The sequence below is a fragment of the Triturus cristatus genome, chromosome 8 (genome assembly GCF_964204655.1).
Source record: "Triturus cristatus chromosome 8, aTriCri1.1, whole genome shotgun sequence".
Classification (NCBI taxonomy): domain Eukaryota; kingdom Metazoa; phylum Chordata; class Amphibia; order Caudata; family Salamandridae; genus Triturus; species Triturus cristatus.
In genome coordinates, this window is record NC_140591.1 from 1581886171 (window position 1) to 1581908709 (window position 22539).

Consider the following 22539-nt stretch of genomic DNA (forward strand, 5'->3'; position numbering starts at 1 on the left):
GTACTTCAGCCGTGGATCCAGGTCCTCTTGATCCAGATACTCCTTGTTTGGGTTCTTTTGAGCCTGGTCATGTTGGTCCTGGTCTCCTTGACCACCACTGTACCTTCCACTGTGCCGTCCAAATTTTGCTTGGCCTTCCTATATCAGATCCTCCTCTCCCTAGTTCAGCTATTTATCATGATTGCTCTGCCCACACTTGGTAATCCAAGCTTTGGTTCCCTGGGGCCTAATCTTTCATGACCCTGTAATCCCTGTTTCTGGTTCTCCTGGTCATGATCCTTTTAGTTTACCTAGACCTTCTTGGAGCCCTTGGTACTGCCCCCTCGGTCTCCTAGTCCCTGTCCTCCTTTACATAGTATCCTGGACATACTGTCTTCTGGTTCTAGTTCCACTGGCCTTAGTTTGCCTAGCCCTCCATGTTCCCCGGTCCTCCTGCCCCATCCTTCTCCTCCTGGTCTCCTGGTTTGTCTATTCTAACTTGTTCTTGTTTATCTGACCATGGTCCTTTCTATCATGGACCTCCTAGTAAAGGCCCTCTTGGGTATGGTCTGGCAACGGTCCTCCTATTTCCCATGTTGTGGGTCACCCTGGTTAATATAGTTCTTGACACCCTGGCTTAGGATCCCACTGAGTCTGGCATTCATGGACCTTCCAATCCTGGTACTACTGGGCCTATACTTTCACATCCTTTATATTCCCCTAGGTCATTGTAATCTAGGGTATCCAGGTCCTGCTAGACAGTGCCCTTTCTCATCATGGTCTTCCTAGTCCTGGCCTTTTGCTTCTGGCCCTTTGGTCCCACTTGATCTGATCTATATGGTCTTGGCCCTCCTATCTTTGCTCCATCTTTCCATTGATCTGCTGGTACTATTCCTCTTTTGTTTGTCTACTTGGGTCTGCAACTCCTGGCCCTGGTTGTCCTCATCCCTTTGGTCCTAGTCAGAATGCATAGGCCCTCATAGCCCTCCTTGTTGTTATGGTCCAAGTCCTTCTGTTCCTTTTATGCCTCGTCCTTATGTTCCTTCAGGCCCTTGTCCAATGGGTCCAGACCCCCCTGCTCCACATTCTCTTGGTCCCCCTGATCCTTCTCACCCTGGTCCCAGTACCCCTAGCCCTGTTTTTCAATGTCCTGTTCCTCAACATCCATGTGTTCCTGTTCTCCTCTAGCATCCATAATCCTGGTTCTTGTATTGTTTGTTTGTTTGTTTGTGGGTTTTATATAGCGCCTGAATCACCCCATACAGGGTATCTCTGCGCTGAAGCTGCCTACTGATCACCAGGGAAGTTAGATTAAAAAAGCTCTGTTTTCAACAGTTTCCTGAACACCAATAAAATGGTGCATTGACGTAATTGTAATGGAAGAAGATTCCAGTATCGAGGTGCCAAATGAGAGAATGCCTTCCCTCCCATCCGCCCAAGTTTAATGCGGGGGGTGCACAAATATGCTAAATGACTGGATCTCAACAATCTTGTGGGAGTATATCTGACTAGTTTATGAGCTAAATAGCCAGGACCCAAATTGTGTAAGGATTAGAAAACCATATAACAAACTTTGAACCTGATTCTCTTTTTTATAGGGAGCCAATGTAGGTAACGGAGAAGGGGAACAGGGGGTTCTAGGAAGTGCGTTATTTACTAAACGGGCTGCAGTGTTCTGGACAACCTGTAATTTAATAAGAGATTTTTCCTTGGCTGCAATCAATAAGGCATTGCAGTAGTCTAGTCTGCTAATAATCAATGATTGAACAAGGGTTTTACGAGTATTTATAGGAAGAAAAGGACAGACCCTTCGCAAAATGCGAAGAGTATGAAAACAGGTTCTGGCAGTACTGTTTACATGTTCTTCTAAAGTTAGACCCTTGTCCAAGCGCACTCCCAAATCCTTTACTACATCTTTAGGGGACGGGGCGGGGCCTAATTCCTCTGGCCACCAGCTAGGGGACCATCTTAGTGTTGCCTCTCCAAACAGCATTATTTCTGATTTCTCAGTATTCAGCTGCAGAAAGTTCTCCTTCATCCATTGTGCGACACCCTTCATACCCTCAGAAAAGATATCTTGGGTGAGTGGATTCGATTTATCAAATGACAGCAAAAGTTGCGTGTCATCAGCATAGGATATGGGGGTGAATCCAAGTCTTCTGAGGAGTCCTGCCAAGGGGGCCACATAGATGTTAAACAACGTAGGGCTCAAACAAGAGCCCTGTGGGACCCCCTTGTTAATACAAGTAGTTTGAGAGCGGTATGGACCAAGATTGACGGTTTGCGTCCTATTGGTTAGGAAATCAATTAACCAACTCAATGCTTTGCCTCTAACACCAATCTCCTTAGGACGAGTAATAAGTACCTGATGAGATATGGTATCGAAGGCAGCCGACAAGTCAAGCAGGACCAACATCACTGCCTGACCCTTGTCTGCTGCCATTCGAATATTATCAGTAACCTCCACCAAAGTAGTTTCAGTACAATGTTTCGGACGAAATCCAGACTGAGATTGATCTAAACATTTGGTGGTTTCAACAAACTCGGAGAGATGTTTATTGATATGTTTTTCAAGCAGTTTGCTTATGAGGGGAAGTAAAGAAATTGGTCGGTAATTGGTAATGTCCTCTGGTGGTAGCTTCGAATTTTTCTTTATGGGGACAACCTGCGCTGCTTTCCACTCCGCTGCAAGAACACCTTCATCCAATGATTTATTAAGGATGGCACAAATGGGACTAGCTAGAGAGGTTGACAAAGTGGCTATAATTTTAGCCGGCATAGGATCTAAAGGCGAGCCTGATTTAGTGCTCTTTAAAAGAGCGTCAACATCAAGAATAGTACATGTAGGAAAGGTATCTAGAGTGTGTAATGCCTCCTTAATGGGAATAGATTTTATGTTCAGACTAGGACAAGAACCAGTCGTTGAAGTAATCTTTTGGTATATGTTATCAACTTTTGGAACTAAATAATTAGCGATGTTATCACAAAGAAGTTGTGAAGGGACAACATCAACATTGCAAGCTTTGGGATTGGTGAATGTGTTTAATATTTGATAAAGCGTACGAGAAGAATTTTCGGCATTATCAATCTGGGTAGCAATATATAGCTTTCGAGCAAGCTTTAAATTTTTATGATAGGCTGCCAAAGTTTTTCTAGATAAATCTTTGTCAGATTGATTATGTGATAGACGCCAAGTGCTTTCTAACTTTCTACACTGGCATTTCTCTGTTTTCAGAGTGGGTGAGTACCATGGCGCCTGCACACGTTTAAGAGGGTTTCATTGCGATTTGGAAGGAGCTAAGTGAGTAATAGCTGCCATAAGATTGGTATTCAGGGATGCTAGTTGATCCTCTATACCGTCTGATTCTTCCAAGCGGGGGGGAATAAAAGAGTCCTGAAAGGATTGAGGCATGATTTTGTGCCACTGCCTAAGTACTCTAGTGGGTCTAGTTTTATGACCTCCCATTTCTTGTTTACACTGAACCGAGAAATCCACCAGATGATGGTCTGACCACTCAAGAGGGGTCGTTGTATTGTAGCGGATATTCGAAGAATTGGTTAAGATAAGGTCGAGCATGTGTCCGGCCTGATGTGTGCGATCGGTGTTAATTTTCCTTAAATTTAAAGTGGATAGGTCTGTTAGCAGAGAGAGAGTTTCCTTATTTCCTAGATCTCCCTGGATCTTGTCCTTCTTGTTTTGATCCCATGACTCTGGCCGTTCTAGCCCTCCTTGTAGTTCACCTCCAGGCCCTTATTCAATCAATTAATCATGTGTTTGTTAAGCGCGACAACTCACCCGTAAGGGTCTCAAAGCGCTTATTCATCAACTTGCCATCCTCCTCCTCCTACTGCTTCCTTCTTTAGTCAGACACAGCCTCCAAGCGTGTCACAAAGATTTGTATTCACCGTTTTTTGGCTTCCTCGTTTCTTTTTCTGAGACCAAGAGGCATTGTGCAGGTGACTAAAATGTCAGTGTGATTGAAGGGGCCTCTCATGACATGAGTCCAATTAGAATCAATGCCATCCACCTACTCTGTTGGGTAAATAGTATTAAAAAAGTGTGTATATTCACAGGTAGCAGAGTGATTCTTCTGCGTTCACTTTCCCATTTCACAGAAGACTCATTAAACTGTTTTACACAATTTCCCTCCTGCAAGTGCCCTATAGCACTCTGCCCCCAAACACCAATTGCCTACTGTATGTGTCCTTCCCTCCGGGGCTCAGATATCATCTATAAGTCTGCATTCCCTGTTCTCTGCTGCCTGTTGACTGCTGCTATGTTGCCATATGTGAAATGCTAAGCAACCACAGTCCCCCTTAAAGAGAAGCCTAAAGCTAGCACAAGGCCTTTCATAAGACGCTCAAAGACAACCTAGCACTAACAAATCATCAAAAGGAGCATTATGAGCATTAAAAAAACAATGTATTCTCATGAGTGAATAAAACTCTTATTTAACATGCTTTAAAACCATACTCAGTATTCTTTGCAGACAGCCAAATAGTCCTAGACTGCAGCACAAAATATCTGTGTGCCATATCCTGACGCTTCAGGTTGATTTCTAGATGACTTATTTGAATATAAAAATAACAAAAATGTTTTTATAAAAAATTTACTTGACTGGTTTTTCAGCTCTAAACAGCTTAATTTATTTCATGCACTTATCTTTTTATAAACTATTGTACATTTGTATATGCTCTTACTTTCAACTGCTTCATACATGTTCCATCACAAGATGGCCACCACACTACCATTTACTGGAGTCCCTCTTTTCTTTATGGTTGGCTAAATAAAGATCTCCTTCACACTATTAATCAGGCCACCAGTCAAACTGTACATCATCTCTAAGTATTTAGTCTATGACTGTCTAAACAGCAGAGATTATGTACTATTTTGCCAGCCTCTGGGTAAATAGCAAAGATGGTGTACTGTTATAAGATAAGTAGCCACTTGCATATGAGAAACTAATAGATCATTGTCTCTACTATGGATAATTTTTCAATGTTTGACGTGTCATATGCCTACAAACAGAAATGACTCTTGTTTTGAATAGATGGGATTTCCATGTGGTTGGCACACAAATTTTGTTTGGAAGATCTTGCTAGTGAACCATGATCATGTTGGCTCGCTTCACCTCAACCAATATATGAGAATTGTCACAAATCCTTGTTGCACCTCATCATCCTTGCACAGACTCTTGCCATCTCATTCTGTGTCCCCCCTTCAGGTCCCGCATTCCGTCTGCAGTGAAAGTTGTTTGCCTGGGTTCAGAAAAGCTGCACGAGAGGGGGAGCCCATTTGCTGCTTTGACTGTGTCCCCTGCTCCCAGGGAGAAATCAGCAATCGTACAGGTAGGTCAGCTAATGTAAATAAAACACCATGTATACCAAGTCTCTCTATTTTTTTAAAACAAGGCCAGTACAAACAAAAATTACTTCTCACATATTGTATTTTCCTATTATTATTGTGTGAGGATGAACTTGGCCTCCTCACCTGCACTATCTAGTGCCATTCATTGTTTGCAACAGCCTGTCCGATCATCAGGGCAGTGCTGTCCATTTCTCACTTAATGTAAAGCATATCTTTCTAGCATACATTCTCCACATCTTTTGATTTCTACCTTCTAGCAATTTACAAATAATCTGCCACAGATTATGTTAACAGTGGCGTCGCCCCACTGCCTTGAAGCAGTAAAAAAAAAAGAAAATGATAATAACGTAATGTTACTATCATTTTATTTCGTCCTCCTGCTGTGGTAGCTTTGTGTGAGGGGGTGGGTGGGGCTGCAGAGCAGGGGAGGAGTGGTAAAACCCTCCTAAGTGCGTAATGACTGTATGCTCGCCCTCTCCGGCCGCTCAAAACAGTCATGTGCACTGCATTACAGCCTGCATGGAGAACATGCTCAGGCCCCCAGTCTCTGGTTGAGCGCCGAACCACAGCACTCAGACCAATCACAATGCTGTATTGCAGCTTAGTAATTGGTCAGGGGAGCCTTGGTGCCTACTAATCACAATGCTGTGTTGCAGTGTTGTGATTGGTCAGGGTAGCCTGGCTGTGTTTCCTGGAGTCCGAGATGGAGGAGAGTAGGAGCGGAGATGCGGGACCTGGAGGAAAGGTAAATGTATTTTTTTTTTATTTAAAATTGTGCACACTGCCCCCCCCGCCCGCCCGGCCACCCGCGAGACGTGCCGCCCGCAGCAGGATGATAATTTCTGCTCCTCCAAACCATATCGGCACAAATGTTCCCTGTGCGTTCATCAACACCATCAAGTAGTCTTCAATGTCACTAAAGGACAAGTGTACCCCACTGACGTCTGAACAACGCTGGCCTGAAATAAGTGATATCAGACAGGATCCTACTCCAGGTCCCATTATTCAGTAATAACCCGTCAATTCCCATCTAGACCTGCCCCCTGCTGGTGACTTCCTGGCATCTGGCCAAACCCTCCTTGTCATCAACAATGCCCACCTAAACTCACCAGCGGGAACAGAGTAGCTGGTGCTTAATTTGTAAAATAATAAGTGCCAGGGCATGCAGTTTTACTCAGAAGCGGGCAGATGATGGAATGAAAGGTCAGGGTGCTAGATACCACGATTATGTCATCTTGATTCCACCTCATGCCTCTTTAATCCTCTGCTTCTTTATTTCACTATTGCAATTTCTTTTTCATCCTTGATTTCTTCCTATGTCACTGTTTTTCCATCTTTCTCTTCCTCCTCCTTTCACTCTTTTGTATTGTTCTCTTTTTTCATTGAATCAAAGTCTTTCAAACAAAAATAAGTGTTGGTCACACAGATGAGTGTTGGTGGGCCCCACCTGCACGCACCGGCACAATTTCAACACTGAGAGTTGATAACCCAATCAGGTCCTTCATCATACCCTTTAACAGAGCCAGACCAATAATATGTAGTCATTAATTTACCCTGTGTCAGGTTTCTATCATTTATTTCCCAATTTGCAAACTATGTACAAAAGCTGGGACCATAGCATGCTCCCCTTCCTGCTTCACTTCCCATAGGCTGAGGCCTAATTGCCTCCAGGAGCCTGTGCTTTCTCATGCTTTCCTGACAACTTAATACTCATATGGTTGCCAATCCATACCTTTAACAGCTGTCCAGAACTGCCTGCCAAGTCTGCACTCATCACAGCAAACAAGGTGAAGACCAAATGTACCTGCTTACCTAAACCTAATTGCCCTCATGCATGCAGGGCCTATAATGGTATGACTTCCCCCCACCTAATCTTACAACCTACTTCCTTGCTATTCTTATTACGACTGCTTCCATGCTTCCATGGCCAGAACAATGCAGAAGGAATTTATGCTGATCCTGGCAGCTGGAAACTCTTATCTCAACAGGTATTTCCCAGAACTACATGTACCTGACACCATTTCATTCCACTCCCATCATTGTGCCAGAAGATGTGTCTGCTCCCCTATCCCTTAACTCACCATGTGCTTTCAAAGCTGCCCTAGGGCATATTGCCCACTGACAAAAGTCTGCAGTCACACAAAGGACCCTATTCCCATTTATCTCTCTCTCTCTCTCTCTCTCTCTCTCATCAACCACAACACATATCGCTCAATATCAACCCTTCTCAAACCTCTTCTCGTCCTGTCATTTGAACAAAACTCTGCCCCTGCTGCTAGTTCATTCCACAATGTCCTGTAAGTACCTAACCTATATGGTGCAGTTGAGGAGTCCTACAATCCTCTTGTTGTCATCATCACAGCTGCCACCGGACCGTGGGTATTGGTGTGGGTATTTTTCTCGCCTCCAGAACAAAGCCACATAACCTCTCCCACTGGTAACAAGATAATGCACCAGCTATTTGTTGGACATGCCTGGTACATGGCAAGCATGAGAAGAACATTCAGTATCAAGTACTCCAACACTGTAGCTTGGAACTACCCATATAGAGGTATTGTGCTGCCCGCTCTCTCCCTAGCCCTGGAGCACAATCATGCTGCCAGCTCTACACACACATTTGCATCTTAAGGTATAGGTGTGTGCCCAATGTCTTGTATAGGCTTTGTATTGAAAGGGTACCTTTCCAGTAAAAAATATTATTCTTAGATTAACTTTAAAAATGTTCCTACTTAGTATGTGTTCTGTACATCCCAGCTCAAAAGTAAAGCCGGAAAAGTTTGGAGAAATAAAACTATTTCTCCTCAATAATGCTTCATTAATGCCAATGTCAAAATGGCATTATTTGTTGCTGAACAACCTCTCCCAGTTATTAGCAGATATGGGTTGTGTATCAGAAATCATAGGAAGTTGCATGGGATCGCCCATGTACTACCCATGGAACGCCTCTTTGATGCTAAGTGATGCAGAGCTACGCTAGGTTTGGGTTACTTTCAAGTGACTTTGCAACACAAACATGTTTTGATCTGGAAAATACATTTCAAATGAACATTTTGTAGCAATTTGCATCAATTCTGGGATGTAAACCCAGCACAACATACTAGTAAATATATTTTATTGATTTGTCTCATGCACAGACATTCATACTCTCAGGGTATCTTGGTGCAATGGAAGAAAGTACACACGTTCATGGGAACTCACTGACCAAACTGTGGACACATACTGGATGTAATCAATAGGTCATTGACCACAGTTTTATAATAGCAGTGAGTCAGAAATCCAAGGCATAGGCCATGATTCTGCGGAGGTGTAGCATATATTATATTAGAGTTATCACTTTCTCACTTGGCTTATCCCCCCAAAAAACTCTTTAATATGAACCACAGGAAGGGCTCAATAAAGTATTTCTTCTATGCTTCTATGCTTCCATCTGCTCCTCTCCATACCCTGGTCTGTCATGCTCTCACCAGCAATGTATTTACAGGTTGGTATCTCACTTATTTCATTCCTAGGATTTTTCCTTTTCTTCCTCTACAATATTACCTCCACCATGGCTTCTCATTTTTTTGTAGGCTGATAACAGACGGATTAACTTTTCATTGCCTCACTCATGATTATATTCCAGTGTAGAGTCTCTGACTATCTTTCAGCTGCCATCAGTCAGTGGGTAACCATTCACAAAAATTAAATAATCTTCTTCCCTGCATCATCCGGACGCACCACTCTAATGTCTGTCATCTCTATTCCACCTGTATTATTGATGTCCCCTGCCTTCACATTAGAATTTGGAAGCTTTTTGCAACTCCAGCATGCACCTAGAACGTTTCAAGTGTCCACTACCACAACCCGAGGCTCCAATTTCTCAATGCCAAGAACATCTATCCATTCCTCTCAGTGATGGTAACCAAGACCATTATTAAAAGTGAAGAGTAATTCTTGCACCAATTTACTAATAGGGCTTCTCCAATATGTTTCCCCTTGCTTTATTAATACTGCTGAAGATACTCTCCCCCCTCAATAGAACTAGAAGGCCCCTCTTAACAAAAGAGCTAAAGAACTAAACAGCAACATAACATGGAGCTGGGGCTCACCTTGTAAAAGAAGCATCTGCTTAATATTCACTTGCCTAATATGTTCTCTCCTGTGCAAAGAAGTGACCAAATAAGGACTCAATCCCAGGAAAGCACATCCCTATAATCTGTTTAATGTAACATACTCATTTTACCTTTACATTTTCCTCTACGACATTTCTATGATGAATAAAACTACCAAAATTGTCCACACTCCTAGGTCCTCTCTAGTCCTGACAAAGACCCTGTTAAAATACCTGAAAAGGGCTGAGGTCTATCAAAGTACTAAAAATTACGAACTGCGATGAAAGCCTAACTCTAATACATGTACATGGACAGACAAAATTATAGATAGACTACTATTCGATTCCGTAACCATTGTTTGCCCACATTAAGAATATGAAACAAAGAGTCTCTCGAACTTACAGTGTAGTTAAGAAACCACTAAGAACCAAGTTTTAAAAAGTACACAACTATTAGCCCTTTAGGGTGGTTATACCCCAAACATTTTGCCTTCTCCCCTTAGGCCTTAGGACTCTGTTCACTTTACCACTGCCTACCAGTGCTAAAGTGCTAGTGTTTACTCCTTAAAACGTAGTAAAATTGGCTTGCACCTGATCAGCACATTTGATTTACTTATGAGCCCCTAGTAGTGAGGTATATGATATATCTAGGGCCGCTAAATTAAATGCTACAAGTTGATCTGCAGCACTTATTGTGTCATAACATACCATGTGTATTTGTAAAGCCCACATTCACACAAGGATATCTTGGCGCTAACTAACTGATGTTTATTGTTACACAACTCTATGGTACTCATTTTATAGACCTCAGAACTATAAAAGGTAGACCTGCCGGGATTTAAACCATTGACCATGAGGTCAAACACAGGCCACTACAGTGGATGCACTAGTCCACTAAGCCACCAGACCATAAGGCAGGTGCTTTGTATTTAAAAAGTTGGACATGTACTTTTAGCTTTTACATATCCTGGTAGTGAAAAACGTCTAAATTCGGTTTTCACTACTCTGAGGCCTACCATGCCAAAGTATAACATTGGGTTACCTTATTACATTTAATGTATGATAACCTTTGTTTGGGAACAGGTAGAAATTTCATTTTTAGAGTCTAAAGAATTGTAATTTAAAATCCTGTTAAAAGGTTAAGTTGGATTTTAAGTCATAGTTAAAAATGCGACTTTAGAAAGTTGGCATTTTCTGTCTATTTGGTGCTTGCATCTTGTTTTCTGAGTCACTTGACTCGGTGTAAATAAAAGTATTCCTCCCAGACAGCCACACACTAGGGGGAATAGATGGTGGTAGGATGGGCCACTCAAGGTTCATCTGGTATTGCAACTGGCAAAAGCGGGGCTGAACTGGTTACATGTGTCTTGTCACTGGCAGCCTAGAGATGACACTCCTTGACCACTTCTTTGACCATCCTGTCCATACCTGGCCACAGATCAATCAATCAATCAATCAATCAATCATGTGCTTGTTAAGTGCGACTACTCACCCGTAAGGGTCTCAAGGCGCTGGGGAGGAGGGGAGGTGCAGGTTCCAGTCCATCAAAGAGTAGGTCTATTGAAGAACCATGTTTTGAGGTTTCTCGTGAAGATGGGGAGTGATGTCGTCTGTCTGAGGTGGAGCGGTAGGGCGTTCCAGGCTCTGGCCGCGAGGAAGGAGAAAGAGCGGCCTCCCGATCTGGTCTTCCTGTCGCGGGGGACCACGGCATAGGAAAGCTGGGTTAATCGTAGGGTCCTTAGGGTGCGTGGAATTCGAGTCAGCTGTTCAGGTATGCTGGTCCGGTGTTGTGGAAGGCTTTGTGTGCGTGGGTGAGAATCTTGAAGGTGATTCTAGCCTTGATGGGGAGGCAGTGGAGTGTGCACAGGTGCTGGGAGATGTGGCAGTGTCTTGGCAGGTTGAGGACCAGACTTGCGGCGGCGTTTTGGATGTTTTGTAGCTTGCGGGTGTAGTTTTTGTTTATTCCGACGTAGAGTGCGTTGCCATAATCGAGTCTGCTGGTGACGAGGGCGTGAGTGACGGCCTTTCTGTGCTCGAGGGGGATCCATTTGAAGGTCTTACGTAGGAGGCGGAGGGTGTGGAAGCAGGAGGATGCGACGGAGTTGATCTGGCGATCCATTTTCAGTTCGGAGTCCAAGATGATTCCAAGGTTGCATGCATGCTCCGGCGGAGTGGGCGGGCTTCCGAGGGTGGGGGGTCCACCATGTATCGTTTCAGGCGTCGGGGTGTGGGCCCATGATGAGTACTTCTGTTTTGTCAGTGTTGAGTTGTAGGCAGCTGCTTTTCATCCATTTGGCGACTGCTTCCATGCCTTCTTGAAAGTTGTGTTTGGCTGCGTTGGGTTCGTTGGATAGGAAGAGGATGAGTTGGGTGTCATCTGCGTATGAAACAATGTTGAGTCCGTGGGTTCTGACGATGGGGGCAAACGGAGCCATGTAGACGTTGAATAGTGTGGGGCTGAGGGAGGATCCTTGGGGGACTCCGCAGGTGGTTGGTGTAGGGTGCAAGAGGAAAGGAGGGTGTTTGACCCACTGCGTTCTGCCAGAGAGGAAAGAATGGATCCAGTTGAGGGCCTTGACCCGGATCCCTGCGTTATGAAGTCTGCGTGTTAGGGTGCGGTGAGAGACTGTGTCGTAGGCCACTGAAAGGTCGAGGAGGAAGAGGGCTACTGTTTCTCCTCTGTCCAGGAGGGAGTGGATGTCGTCTGTTGCGGGGAGAGGGGCGGTTTCTGTACTGTGGTTTTTCGGAAGCCGGATTGGGAGGAATTGAGGATGTTGTGCTCTTTGATGAAGGTGGCGAGTTGGCTGTTGATGGCTTTCTCGATGACTTTCACTGGGAATGGGAGCAGGGAGATGGGTCTGTAGTTTTCAAGGTCGGTTGGGTCCGCCGAGGACTTCTTCAGAAGGAGATTGATATGGGCATGCTTCCAGTCGTCGGGAAGGAGGCGTTCGCTAGGGAGCAGTTGATGGTGTGGCGAAGCATGGATGCAATAGTGTCGGCGGCTCTGTTGAAGATGTGGCAGGGGCAGGGTTCCGTGGGGGCCCCGGAGTAGATTGACTTTATCATCTTCAGTGTGTCTTAGGTGGTGAGGGCTGTCCAGCTGTCGGTCGTTGGCTTCAGGGTGTCGGGGTGGCTGGTGATGGTTAAGGGTGTTGGCTGTCTTCGTCGATGTTGTCGTAAATGTTCTTGATTTTGTGGTGGAAGAAGGTGCTGAGTTTATCACAGAGTTCTTGTTAGGGAGGGATGTCAGTAGACTCGCTGGTGGGTTGGGCGAACTTCTTGATGATGCTGAAGAACTCTTTGCTGTTGTGCGCATGTGTTGAGATTTTGTCTTTGATCGCTGTTTTTCTCATACTTCTGATGAGTTGGTGGTGGCCGTTGGTGGCGGCTCTGAAGTTGTTGTGGGCTTCTGTAGATTTGGAGTTCCTCCAGGCCTTTTCGAGGCGGCGGCATATGCGTCTGGACTCTCGAAGTTTGGTGGTAAACCATCTGGCTTTCTTCGCGTGTGTGTTGTTGATCTTCTTGAGGGGGGCTATGGTGTTTGCGCTGTTAGGGATCCATCTGTGCAGAGTTTGGGCTGTGGTGTTGGGGTCATCGTCTACTGCAATGGCTGGGTGGAGTTGCCGAGTGAGGAGGTGAGCTGGTCATCGGTGATATTGGTGCAGTTTCTTTGTGGGACCAGGTGCTGCGGTCTGTGGATAGTGGGTGTTCTGATGATGAAGTAAATGCATCAACGGTCTGTCCACGGGAGTTTGGTGGTGTGGCTGGAAGTGATGGAGTTTCCTGTTGTGAAGAGGGGGTTGAGGGTGTGTCCTGCTGAGTGTGTGGGTTCTGTCAGAGTCCAATGTTGTGGAGGTTGTCCAGGAGGGATGTGGTGTTGGGGTCTAGTTGGCTGTCGAGGTGGAAGTTGAGGTCTCCCAGCAAGGTGTAGTTGGTGGATGCGAAGGCTTGCGGGGAGATGATGTCCGTGATGGAGTTGGTGAATGGTCCATGGGGTCCAGGGGGTCGGTAGATGAGGGTTCCTCGGAGGGTGGTGGCAGGGCTGGCCTGTATCTTGAAGTGTAGGTGTTCCATCAGGTTCTGTGGGCTCGTTGGGGAGAGTGCTCAGCCAGAGGGTGGATTTGTGGATGATGGCGATTCCTCCTCCAGGGTGGGTGGGGCGGTCCTTCCGGGAGATCTTGTATCCTTGGGGAATGGCAATGGTGATGTCTGGTCCTGAGGTGGTGTTGGTCCAGGTTTCGGTGAAGAATGCAACGACCTGGCTGGTGCTGTCGAGGAGGTCCCAGATTTCAGTGGCGTGTTTGTGAAGGGTTCAGACGTTGAGGAGGATGCATTGCAGGGTCTTTGGTGCGGTTGTGTTCTTTTGGGCGGGTTGTGCTGGATCCGTGGTCCTGGTAGTGCTGCAGGTGTGCCTGCAGCATTGACAGCTGAAGGGTCCGTGGTTGTCGGCTGGTGAAGCTAGCTTGCAGTTGTTGTTGCGACCTGGGTTGAGAGCGTGGAGTGCCGCTGGGTTGTAGCATTGGTGGTGCGGAGGTCCAAGGTACCTGGAGATGGTCGCATTCGGGTCGCGGACGGGCGTAGACATGCTTTACTTTGGCACACCAGCGGCGCGCCCGCACAGCGGCCGCCATTAAGTAAGGGTTGGGGAGGGCTGGAAAGCTGGGAGGCGGGGAAGGGAATTGGCTCAGGCTGGTCGCGCTGGGGGGAGGGGCCGCAGCAGAAGTGAGAAAAACAGGAAAAGGCAAGATGATAGGAAAAACAGGGAAAAGGAAGATGATAGCAAAAATGAAAACGTGAAGAAAAGTGATAGAAGGCGTAAAAGGGTGAAAAAGATAATGGGTGAAAACAAGGAAATGGAGCAGAAAGGAGAGGATGAAGGGGGCAGAAAGTGAAGCGAGAGAAGGAGTCAGAGGTCCACTTGACCACCAGGGATGAGGCGCAGATATAACCTGCTGGTGGAGGAGTGCCTCCAACACCAACACTACTGGAGTGCAGGGGCTCAGGAGGGCCTCACTTAATGGTGGAACTGCGAGGGTGGGAGAGCAGTTTCACTGACAATGAGGCAGTGGTCTTGGCCAACAATACCTTTCCCTCACTCTACTTTTATTGAGACTCCTTCCAAGATGTCCCTCGTGTCCATGGCTAACCAATCTGTTTCTTAACCCTGCATGGGGGAATAATCCTGTCTCCTGTCATGAGGTTCTCATGGCACAATGTAAGTTCATCTCCTACTGGCCAATATGGCTTTAAATCCTGATCTAATGATGTGTACCCTGGCCAACCTTTCACCACCAAAGACCTAAGTGTGGGAAACAAAACATCCTCCTTCGTACTCTTGGGCCACTCTTCTTCCGATAAAGTGGGTTCCATAACCCAACTGACTACTTCAGCCCCTATGTCAACATTGTTATCCTCCAAGGGTAAGCGTGACAAGCAGTCAGCTGATTTATTCACAGATCCTGGAAGGTACTGCATCTGAAAGTTGAACTCCTCAAGACCTTCGAACCAACGCTTGAGTCTGGGAGTAAGTAGATCACTATGTTGACATGAAAAGACTTGCATCAAAGGCCGATGGTCAGTTCTCACTAAGAAGGGAATACCCCATAAATAGAACTTAAAATGTCTCATGGCCCAAAATATGCTTAAAGCTTCTCTTTCTATGCAAAAATAGTGTTCCTTTGCACCTTTGAGTGTTCTCGAAGCAAAAGCAACCACTTTTTCTTCTCCCTCTACCATATTTGACAACACAGCTCCTAAACCTTTGATACTGGCAACACTGGTAAGAATTGTCTTAAATTTGGTATCAAAATGCCGCAATGTGGGCATTTTGCCAATCTCTGGCTTTATAAATGCAAACGCTTCATCACACTCATTTGTCCAATTAAAATGCTCTCCTTTTTTAAGTAACGATCTAATGAGCTCCAGCACACTTGTAAAATTCTTTAAGAATTTTGAGTAAAATTTAACAAGTCCCAGGAACGACCTGACGTGTTCTTTATCACTGGGAGTGGGAGCTTTTACAAAAACACTCAGCCAATTCTAATTTAGGCTGTACACCCTCACCAAAAACCACATGTCCAAGGTAAGTAACAGACGGCACTCCAATATGACATTTCTGCTTCTTTACAGTGAGTCCTTTCTCTCCCAGTCTCTTCAACACTCTTCTCATTACATTCTCATGCTCACATTCATCCTTGTCATAAATTAATATGTCGTCTTGGAAAAAGAGGACATTTACTAGGTCACCAAGCACCAGCTTCATTATTCTCTGGAAACAAGCTGCTGCCGAAGCCAAACCAAATGGCATCCTTATAAAACAGCAAGTACCCAAGGGAGTCACAAAGGAGGTCAAATGTCTTGAATCTCGATATAATTTCACCTGGTGATACGCAGATGAGAGATCCAAGACATTGAAAATCTTAGCCCCCTTCAACATGCTGATAGATTCCAAAATGTTGGGGAGCCTTTGTTGGTCTACCCAGATCCACTGATTGAGACCACGCAGGTCCACACATGTTTATGCACATATGGTTTTGCTCCACTCTTCTAGGTAATACGATGCTAACAATCTCTGAGCAGACCTAACTTGTCACAAAACACTTCAGGAAACTCTGAAAAACGTTCCCCATCACCTGAGTTGTCAATAAGCATCACTGGTGCCTTGGATTGCAAGCACTGGGATTCAAAATGATTCCCAAATCCCGTTGCTGCCTACTCCTCAGACAATTGTTACCTCTCTCTGCTACATATATTTTCCCAATGGTTTGTCTATCCTTAAACTCAGCTTCCATGACTACATAACCTAACACATTGATGCGTTAACCCCCATAGCTAACTGGATTAACATCAGGAGGCTCTAACTTTATTCCTTCATTAGCAAAATGTTCATCCCTTTGTATATTTCCAATCATAGTGAAGGACGAGCTTGAGTCCACAAGCACCACAAAAGTCCTTCCACCAACATCAATTTCACACTTTGGCATGACTATTGTGCTAGCATCCACCTCTCCATTGTCTTCAACTACACACAGAATCACAGTCCTCACATTCTCAGAGACACTTTCCACAGTCTTCACCTTTTTCTGTGAATCTACATACACGAGCACAATGCCCCTTCATACCACACTTAAGACACACCTGCCCTCAGGCAAAACAATTTGGGCTATTAGAATAGTGTGTATAGCTGCCACATCTGAAACATTTGACTTTTTGCATTTCTGGAAAGTTCCTCAATTTTGTATTAGAAGACACTTTTAAAATGTCTCCACCACTAGCCTGAAGTGCTTCTTCCTCAACCACTCTGTGACTGCTGCTCTGTACAGAACTTTTGTCCATTGCCAAACATTACTCTCATCTCCTTCATCCAACCTGATATATTTTCCATGCCTTCCACAATTGCAATGGCTTCCTTGAGTGATGGATTCCTGGTCAACAGTTTTTCTTGCACCCTATAGCTATTGGTGCATCTCACCAATTGGTCTCTGATGAGAGATTCAGTTAAATCACCAAAGTCACAAGTCTGAATCGCTGTTTACTACCGCAAAAACATGTTACTCTTCATACTAAACCCATTTTAAGAGTCTGTAAATTGTTACTCCAAAATGGGTTTTTGATCCCATACACATTCGGTATTTGGAAGGGGCATGTTGTAGGCATCCTTTAGAAACAACCAATTGATATGAGACATATCAATGTTTTGTGATCGCAGTTTGTTCGCAAAACAGTGAAAAGTCAGGTTAGAAATCTATGGCAAAAACGACCCCTTTGTGAATGTAAAAAAAAGATGTGACCCGTCCCAAATCTCAAACCATCTTTTCTATAAAGTACATTTTTTCTTTTAAACACACAAGAGCTTAGCTTCAGGAGAGGTGTTTGGGGGTGTTGCACCCCTCTAAACAATGTATTCTGTAGTAAATAATTAGGTACAGGTGCTTTCAGTCGGGTATGATGAGCTATTTCTAGGATATCACCTTGCATTTACATGCCCATATTGACAAAAACACACACACTCTCTTTCCTCGCTGCCTTACAACTTATTTACAAGCCCATTGCACCACCGTTGCATCACTTTTTTAGATGCACCGGTGGTGCAGTGTGCCTGCCCATAACTACAAGGCCATGTAAAGCCATTCTGCGTGGCTTTTAATGGCTTTGTACAGATGGCCTCCTTTCACGTATTACTCTGTGTCGAAGGGGAGTTCCATGGTTGTTGTTATGGTTGTTCCCATACAACATCCATGGAACCTGACACATTCCCAGATTTACATAGTGTTGTAAACCTTGGCATACGTCAGATTCCTACGCCTCCACAGGGGAGGTGCAACGAGGAGAAATACCTTTATTTCTCCTTGTTTTTCCTTTTCTATGTGTGCTGCATACTACAGCACACACAGAAAGAGGAAAACACCTCTAGTAACTGTTTTTGTGCAGGAAGGTGTCCCTTCCTGTGCAAAATCAATCACCCCTACAATGCAGACACCCTGACCACCATTCGGAGTGAGTTGCAATTTGTGATCAACCTAATGAATATTAATGAGGTAGGTCAGATTATATGTGACTCACACCAATTCCTAAGTTTGTGGACCAACCTTTTTGCACATAGGTTGGGTCACAAAATAACTTTCTGGTCGCAAAAATACTAGTCGCAAATTGTGACCACTTTTTGTGACCTGATAGTTTTTACATCTGGCCTGTGTCTGAAAATACATATGGGCACTGCAGTATTGGGGCAATGCAAGTGTTTCTGGAACCGCATAGAATCAAAGCAATGGAGCAGAGTTTATTTCAGCCTGTTTTGGGACAAAGCAAATTAGTTGAAAGAAGTAGTTTTGGAGCAATGTAACTATCTAAACAGCTTCCAACACAATGTATAATGATTTTTAATTGCACCACTATCTGCATAAAACGTAATGCACTGATATTCTTACTTCTAAAGAATTCCTGTTCTTTTATCATTTTTGCAGATCAAGTCAAATGCATGAAATGCCCTGACAGCCAATGGCCCAACAGAAGACGCGACAAATGCATTCACAAAGTGATTGAATTCCTCTCCTCTGAAGAGCCTTTGGGACGGACTCTTAATATCTCTGCTGCCTTCCTGATCATTCTCGCTGCTTTCATACTTTGGGTCTTCATTACGTATAGAAACACGCCTGTCGTCAAGGCCAACAACCGCGGACTCAGTTACCTGCTCCTCGTGGCCCTGATGCTCTGCTTCTGCTGCTCCTTCACATTCATCGGTCAACCTGGGAAGCTCACCTGCATGCTTCGGCAGGCTGTCTTTGGGCTCATATTCACCATTAGTGTCTCAGCTGTTTTGGCTAAAACTATCATAGTTGTCATTGCTTTCAATGCAACTAATCCATGCAGCGCAGCAAGACGGTGGCTGGGAGTCAAGACACCATGTTGTGTAATTATCTCCTGTTGCATGGTGCAAATTTTTATATGCATTGCTTGGCTGATAGCTTCACCTCCATTCCCAGAACTGAACACAAAGTCTAGCAATGAGAAAGTAATAGTTGAGTGTAATGAGGGAAATACTATCTTCTTTTATTGCATGTTGGGTTACTTGGGCTTCCTGGCTACAGTTAGCTTCTTGGTTGCCTTTCTCTCAAGGAATCTGCCTGGAAGCTTCAACGAGGCCAAGCTGATCACCTTCAGCATGCTGGTGTTTGTCAGTGTGTGGATCTCCTTCATACCAGCATACCTGAGCACAAGGGGGAAGTACATGGTGGCTGTGGAGGTCTTTGCCACACTGTGCTCTAGCGCTGGACTGCTGGGGTGTATATTCTTTCCTAAGTGTTATATCATACTGTTAAGGCCTAATGAAAATATCATAAAACTTGTAGCCAGCAAAGCTAACTCTGCAAGTAAGGGAAAGAATCACTAAAAGTCACCAAGGTTTAGATGTCTTTTTAGTTGCATCACATTACCTATACTTCTTTGTAGACCTGTGATAAATTTAATGTGGAGGATTGACAGCACTGCTATCAGGACATTTTCGCTGAAAGCAGCAATGGCAAAATCTTACTTTTTAAAATGTCCCTGTTGAGTGGTGCCAAGTACAAAAGGGAGATTACTGCACATAAACAGGAAAGGCTTATGTGCTCTGGCTGTATTCATCACCTAGGCTACAAAGCAGCCCAGGAATTAGCTGGGCTTACCATTGTTGTTCTAAATGGGTGCCCAGCAGCTTATCAGAAGGATCTAACCACAGGAACCTGTTTTGGTCAATGGAGATTAGCCAATGAGAATTGCTGAAAAGCAACTCTGGCTGCCTTCAGCCAATGACATTAGGTCTCAATATTTAAACGCTTCTGATTAGCTGCTGGAAACCCATTCAAAATAGCAAGATGTTTGCCCACTCACCCTGTCATGGACTTTCCATGATGGGATGGACGGGCCACTAATCTTGCTGCATTTGTGCATCACTGCAGTGTTTCACCAGGACAGTTTTGTGTTTTCCGTGAGCAGTAACTGGAAACAGGCCTAAGAAAAGGTGGGTTTGCGTGGAATTCATTTCTACTCACCGAGAACTGAAAAAAGATTTGCCCTACCCTGGTTAACAAATGCAAAAAGAACTATTGATGGACAGAATGCAGAACAATGTCATACATTCACCCCAGTACAGAGATCTGGGCCTAAATCCATCGTTTTTTTTGCTCACCATGCCATTCCAGTTTGGACCTAGCCATCTGCAAATTAGTCTTGACCCTGTGCCCAAGGGGAACAGTCCAGCCCGAACTGCCAGGACAGGTCCTCCCTGGATTGGAAACAAGCATCCTAGGACCGGTTTCAGGGTTTCACCCCTCTTCAGCCAGGATAGCTTGATTTCAGTGGCATGGAGAGCACGGTACTCACGTCTGAGTATACCCGTCCCATTCGGGGTGACAAATGCAAAACGAACTATTGATGGACAGAATGTAGAACAATGTCATACATTCACCCCAGTACAGAGATCTGGGCCTAAATCCATCGTTTTTTTGCTCACCGTGCCATACCAGTTTGGACCCAGCCATGTGCAAATCAGTCTTGACCCTGTGCCCAATGGGAGCAGTTCAGCCCGAACTGCCAGGACAGGTCCTCCCTGGACTGGAAACAAGCATCTTAGGACCGGTTTCAGGGTTTCACCCCTCTTCAGCCAGGATAACTTGATTCCAGTGGCATGGAGAGCACGGGAGTCACGTCTGAGCATACCCTTCCCACTCGGGGTGACAAATGTAAAAAGAACTATTGATGGACAGAATGCAGAACAATGTCATACATTCACCCCAGTACAGAGATCTGGGCCTAAATCCATCGTTTTTTGCTCACTATGCCATTCCAGTTTGAACCCAGCCATATGCAAATCAGTCTTGACCCTGTGCCCAATGGGAGCAGTCCAGTCCGAACTGCCAGGACAGATCCTCCCTGGACTGGAAACAAGCATCCTAGGACCGGTTTCAGGGTTTCACCCCTCTTCAGCCAGGACAGCTTGATTCTAGTGGCATGGAGAGCACGGGACTCATGCCTGAGCATTCCCGTACCACTCGGGGTGACAAATGCAAAAAGAACTATTGATGGACAGAATGCAGAACAATGTCATACATTCACCCCAGTACAGAGATCTGGGCCTAAATCTATCGTTTTTTTGCTCACAATTCCTATCCAGTTTGGACCCAGCCATATGCAAATCAGTCTTGACCCTGTGCCCAATGGGAACAGTCGAGCCCGAACTGCCAGGACAGATCCTCCCTGGACTGGAAACAAGCATTCTAGGACCGGTTTCGGGGTTTCACCCCTCTTCAGCCAGGATAGCTTAATTCCAGTGGCATGGAGAGCACAGGACTCACGTCTGAGCATACCCGTCCCACTCGGGGTGACAAATGCAAAAAGAACTATTGATTGACAGAATGCAGAACAATGTCATACATTCACCCCAGTACAGAGATCTGGGCCTAAATCCATCTTTTTTTGATCACCATGCCATTCCAGTTTGGACCCAGCCATGTGCAAATCACTCTTGACCCTGTGCCTAATGGGAACAGTTCAGCCCGAACTGCCAGGACAGGTCCTCCCTGGACTGGAAACAAGCATCCTAGGACCGGTTTCAGGGTTTCACCCCTCTTCAGCCAGGATAGCTTGATTTCAGTGGCATGGAGCGCACGGTACTCACGTCTGAGTATACCCGTCCCATTCGGGGTGACAAATGCAAAACGAACTATTGATGGACAGAATGTAGAACAATGTCATACATTCACCCCAGTACAGAGATCTGGGCCTAAATCCATCGTTTTTTTGCTCACCGTGCCATTCCAGTTTGGACCCAGCCATGTGCAAATCAGTCTTGACCCTGTGCCCAATGGGAGCAGTTCAGCCCGAACTGCCAGGACAGGTCCTCCCTGGACTGGAAACAAGCATCTTAGGACCGGTTTCAGGGTTTCACCCCTCTTCAGCCAGGATAACTTGATTCCAGTGGCATGGAGAGCACGGGAGTCACGTCTGAGCATACCCTTCCCACTCGGGGTGACAAATGTAAAAAGAACTATTGATGGACAGAATGCAGAACAATGTCATACATTCACCCCAGTACAGAGATCTGGGCCTAAATCCATCGTTTTTTGCTCACTATGCCATTCCAGTTTGAACCCAGCCATATGCAAATCAGTCTTGACCCTGTGCCCAATGGGAGCAGTCCAGTCCGAACTGCCAGGACAGATCCTCCCTGGACTGGAAACAAGCATCCTAGGACCGGTTTCAGGGTTTCACCCCTCTTCAGCCAGGACAGCTTGATTCCAGTGGCATGGAGAGCACGGGACTCACGCCTGAGCATTCCCGTACCACTCGGGGTGACAAATGCAAAAAGAACTATTGATGGACAGAATGCAGAACAATGTCATACATTCACCCCAGTACAGAGATCTGGGCCTAAATCTATCGTTTTTTTGCTCACAATTCCTATCCAGTTTGGACCCAGCCATATGCAAATCAGTCTTGACCCTGTGCCCAATGGGAACAGTCCAGCCCAAACTGCCAGGACAGATCCTCCCTGGACTGGAAACAAGCATTCTAGGACCGGTTTCGGGGTTTCACCCCTCTTCAGCCAGGATAGCTTAATTCCAGT

General features: G+C 45.3%; 1 protein-coding gene across 1 annotated transcript in view; it reads left to right on the forward strand.

Moving 5' to 3' along the window:
- The window catches only part of LOC146806239 (extracellular calcium-sensing receptor-like), a 54070-nt gene extending 34744 nt beyond the window's left edge, over positions 1–19326 (forward strand). The window contains exons 5-6 of the mRNA XM_085623917.1: positions 5205–5328; positions 18401–19326. Coding sequence (XP_085480043.1) covers positions 5205–5328; positions 18401–19326 — 1050 coding nt within the window. The remainder of the gene's footprint in view (positions 1–5204; positions 5329–18400) is intronic.
- Positions 19327–22539: the final 3213 nt, after the last annotated feature.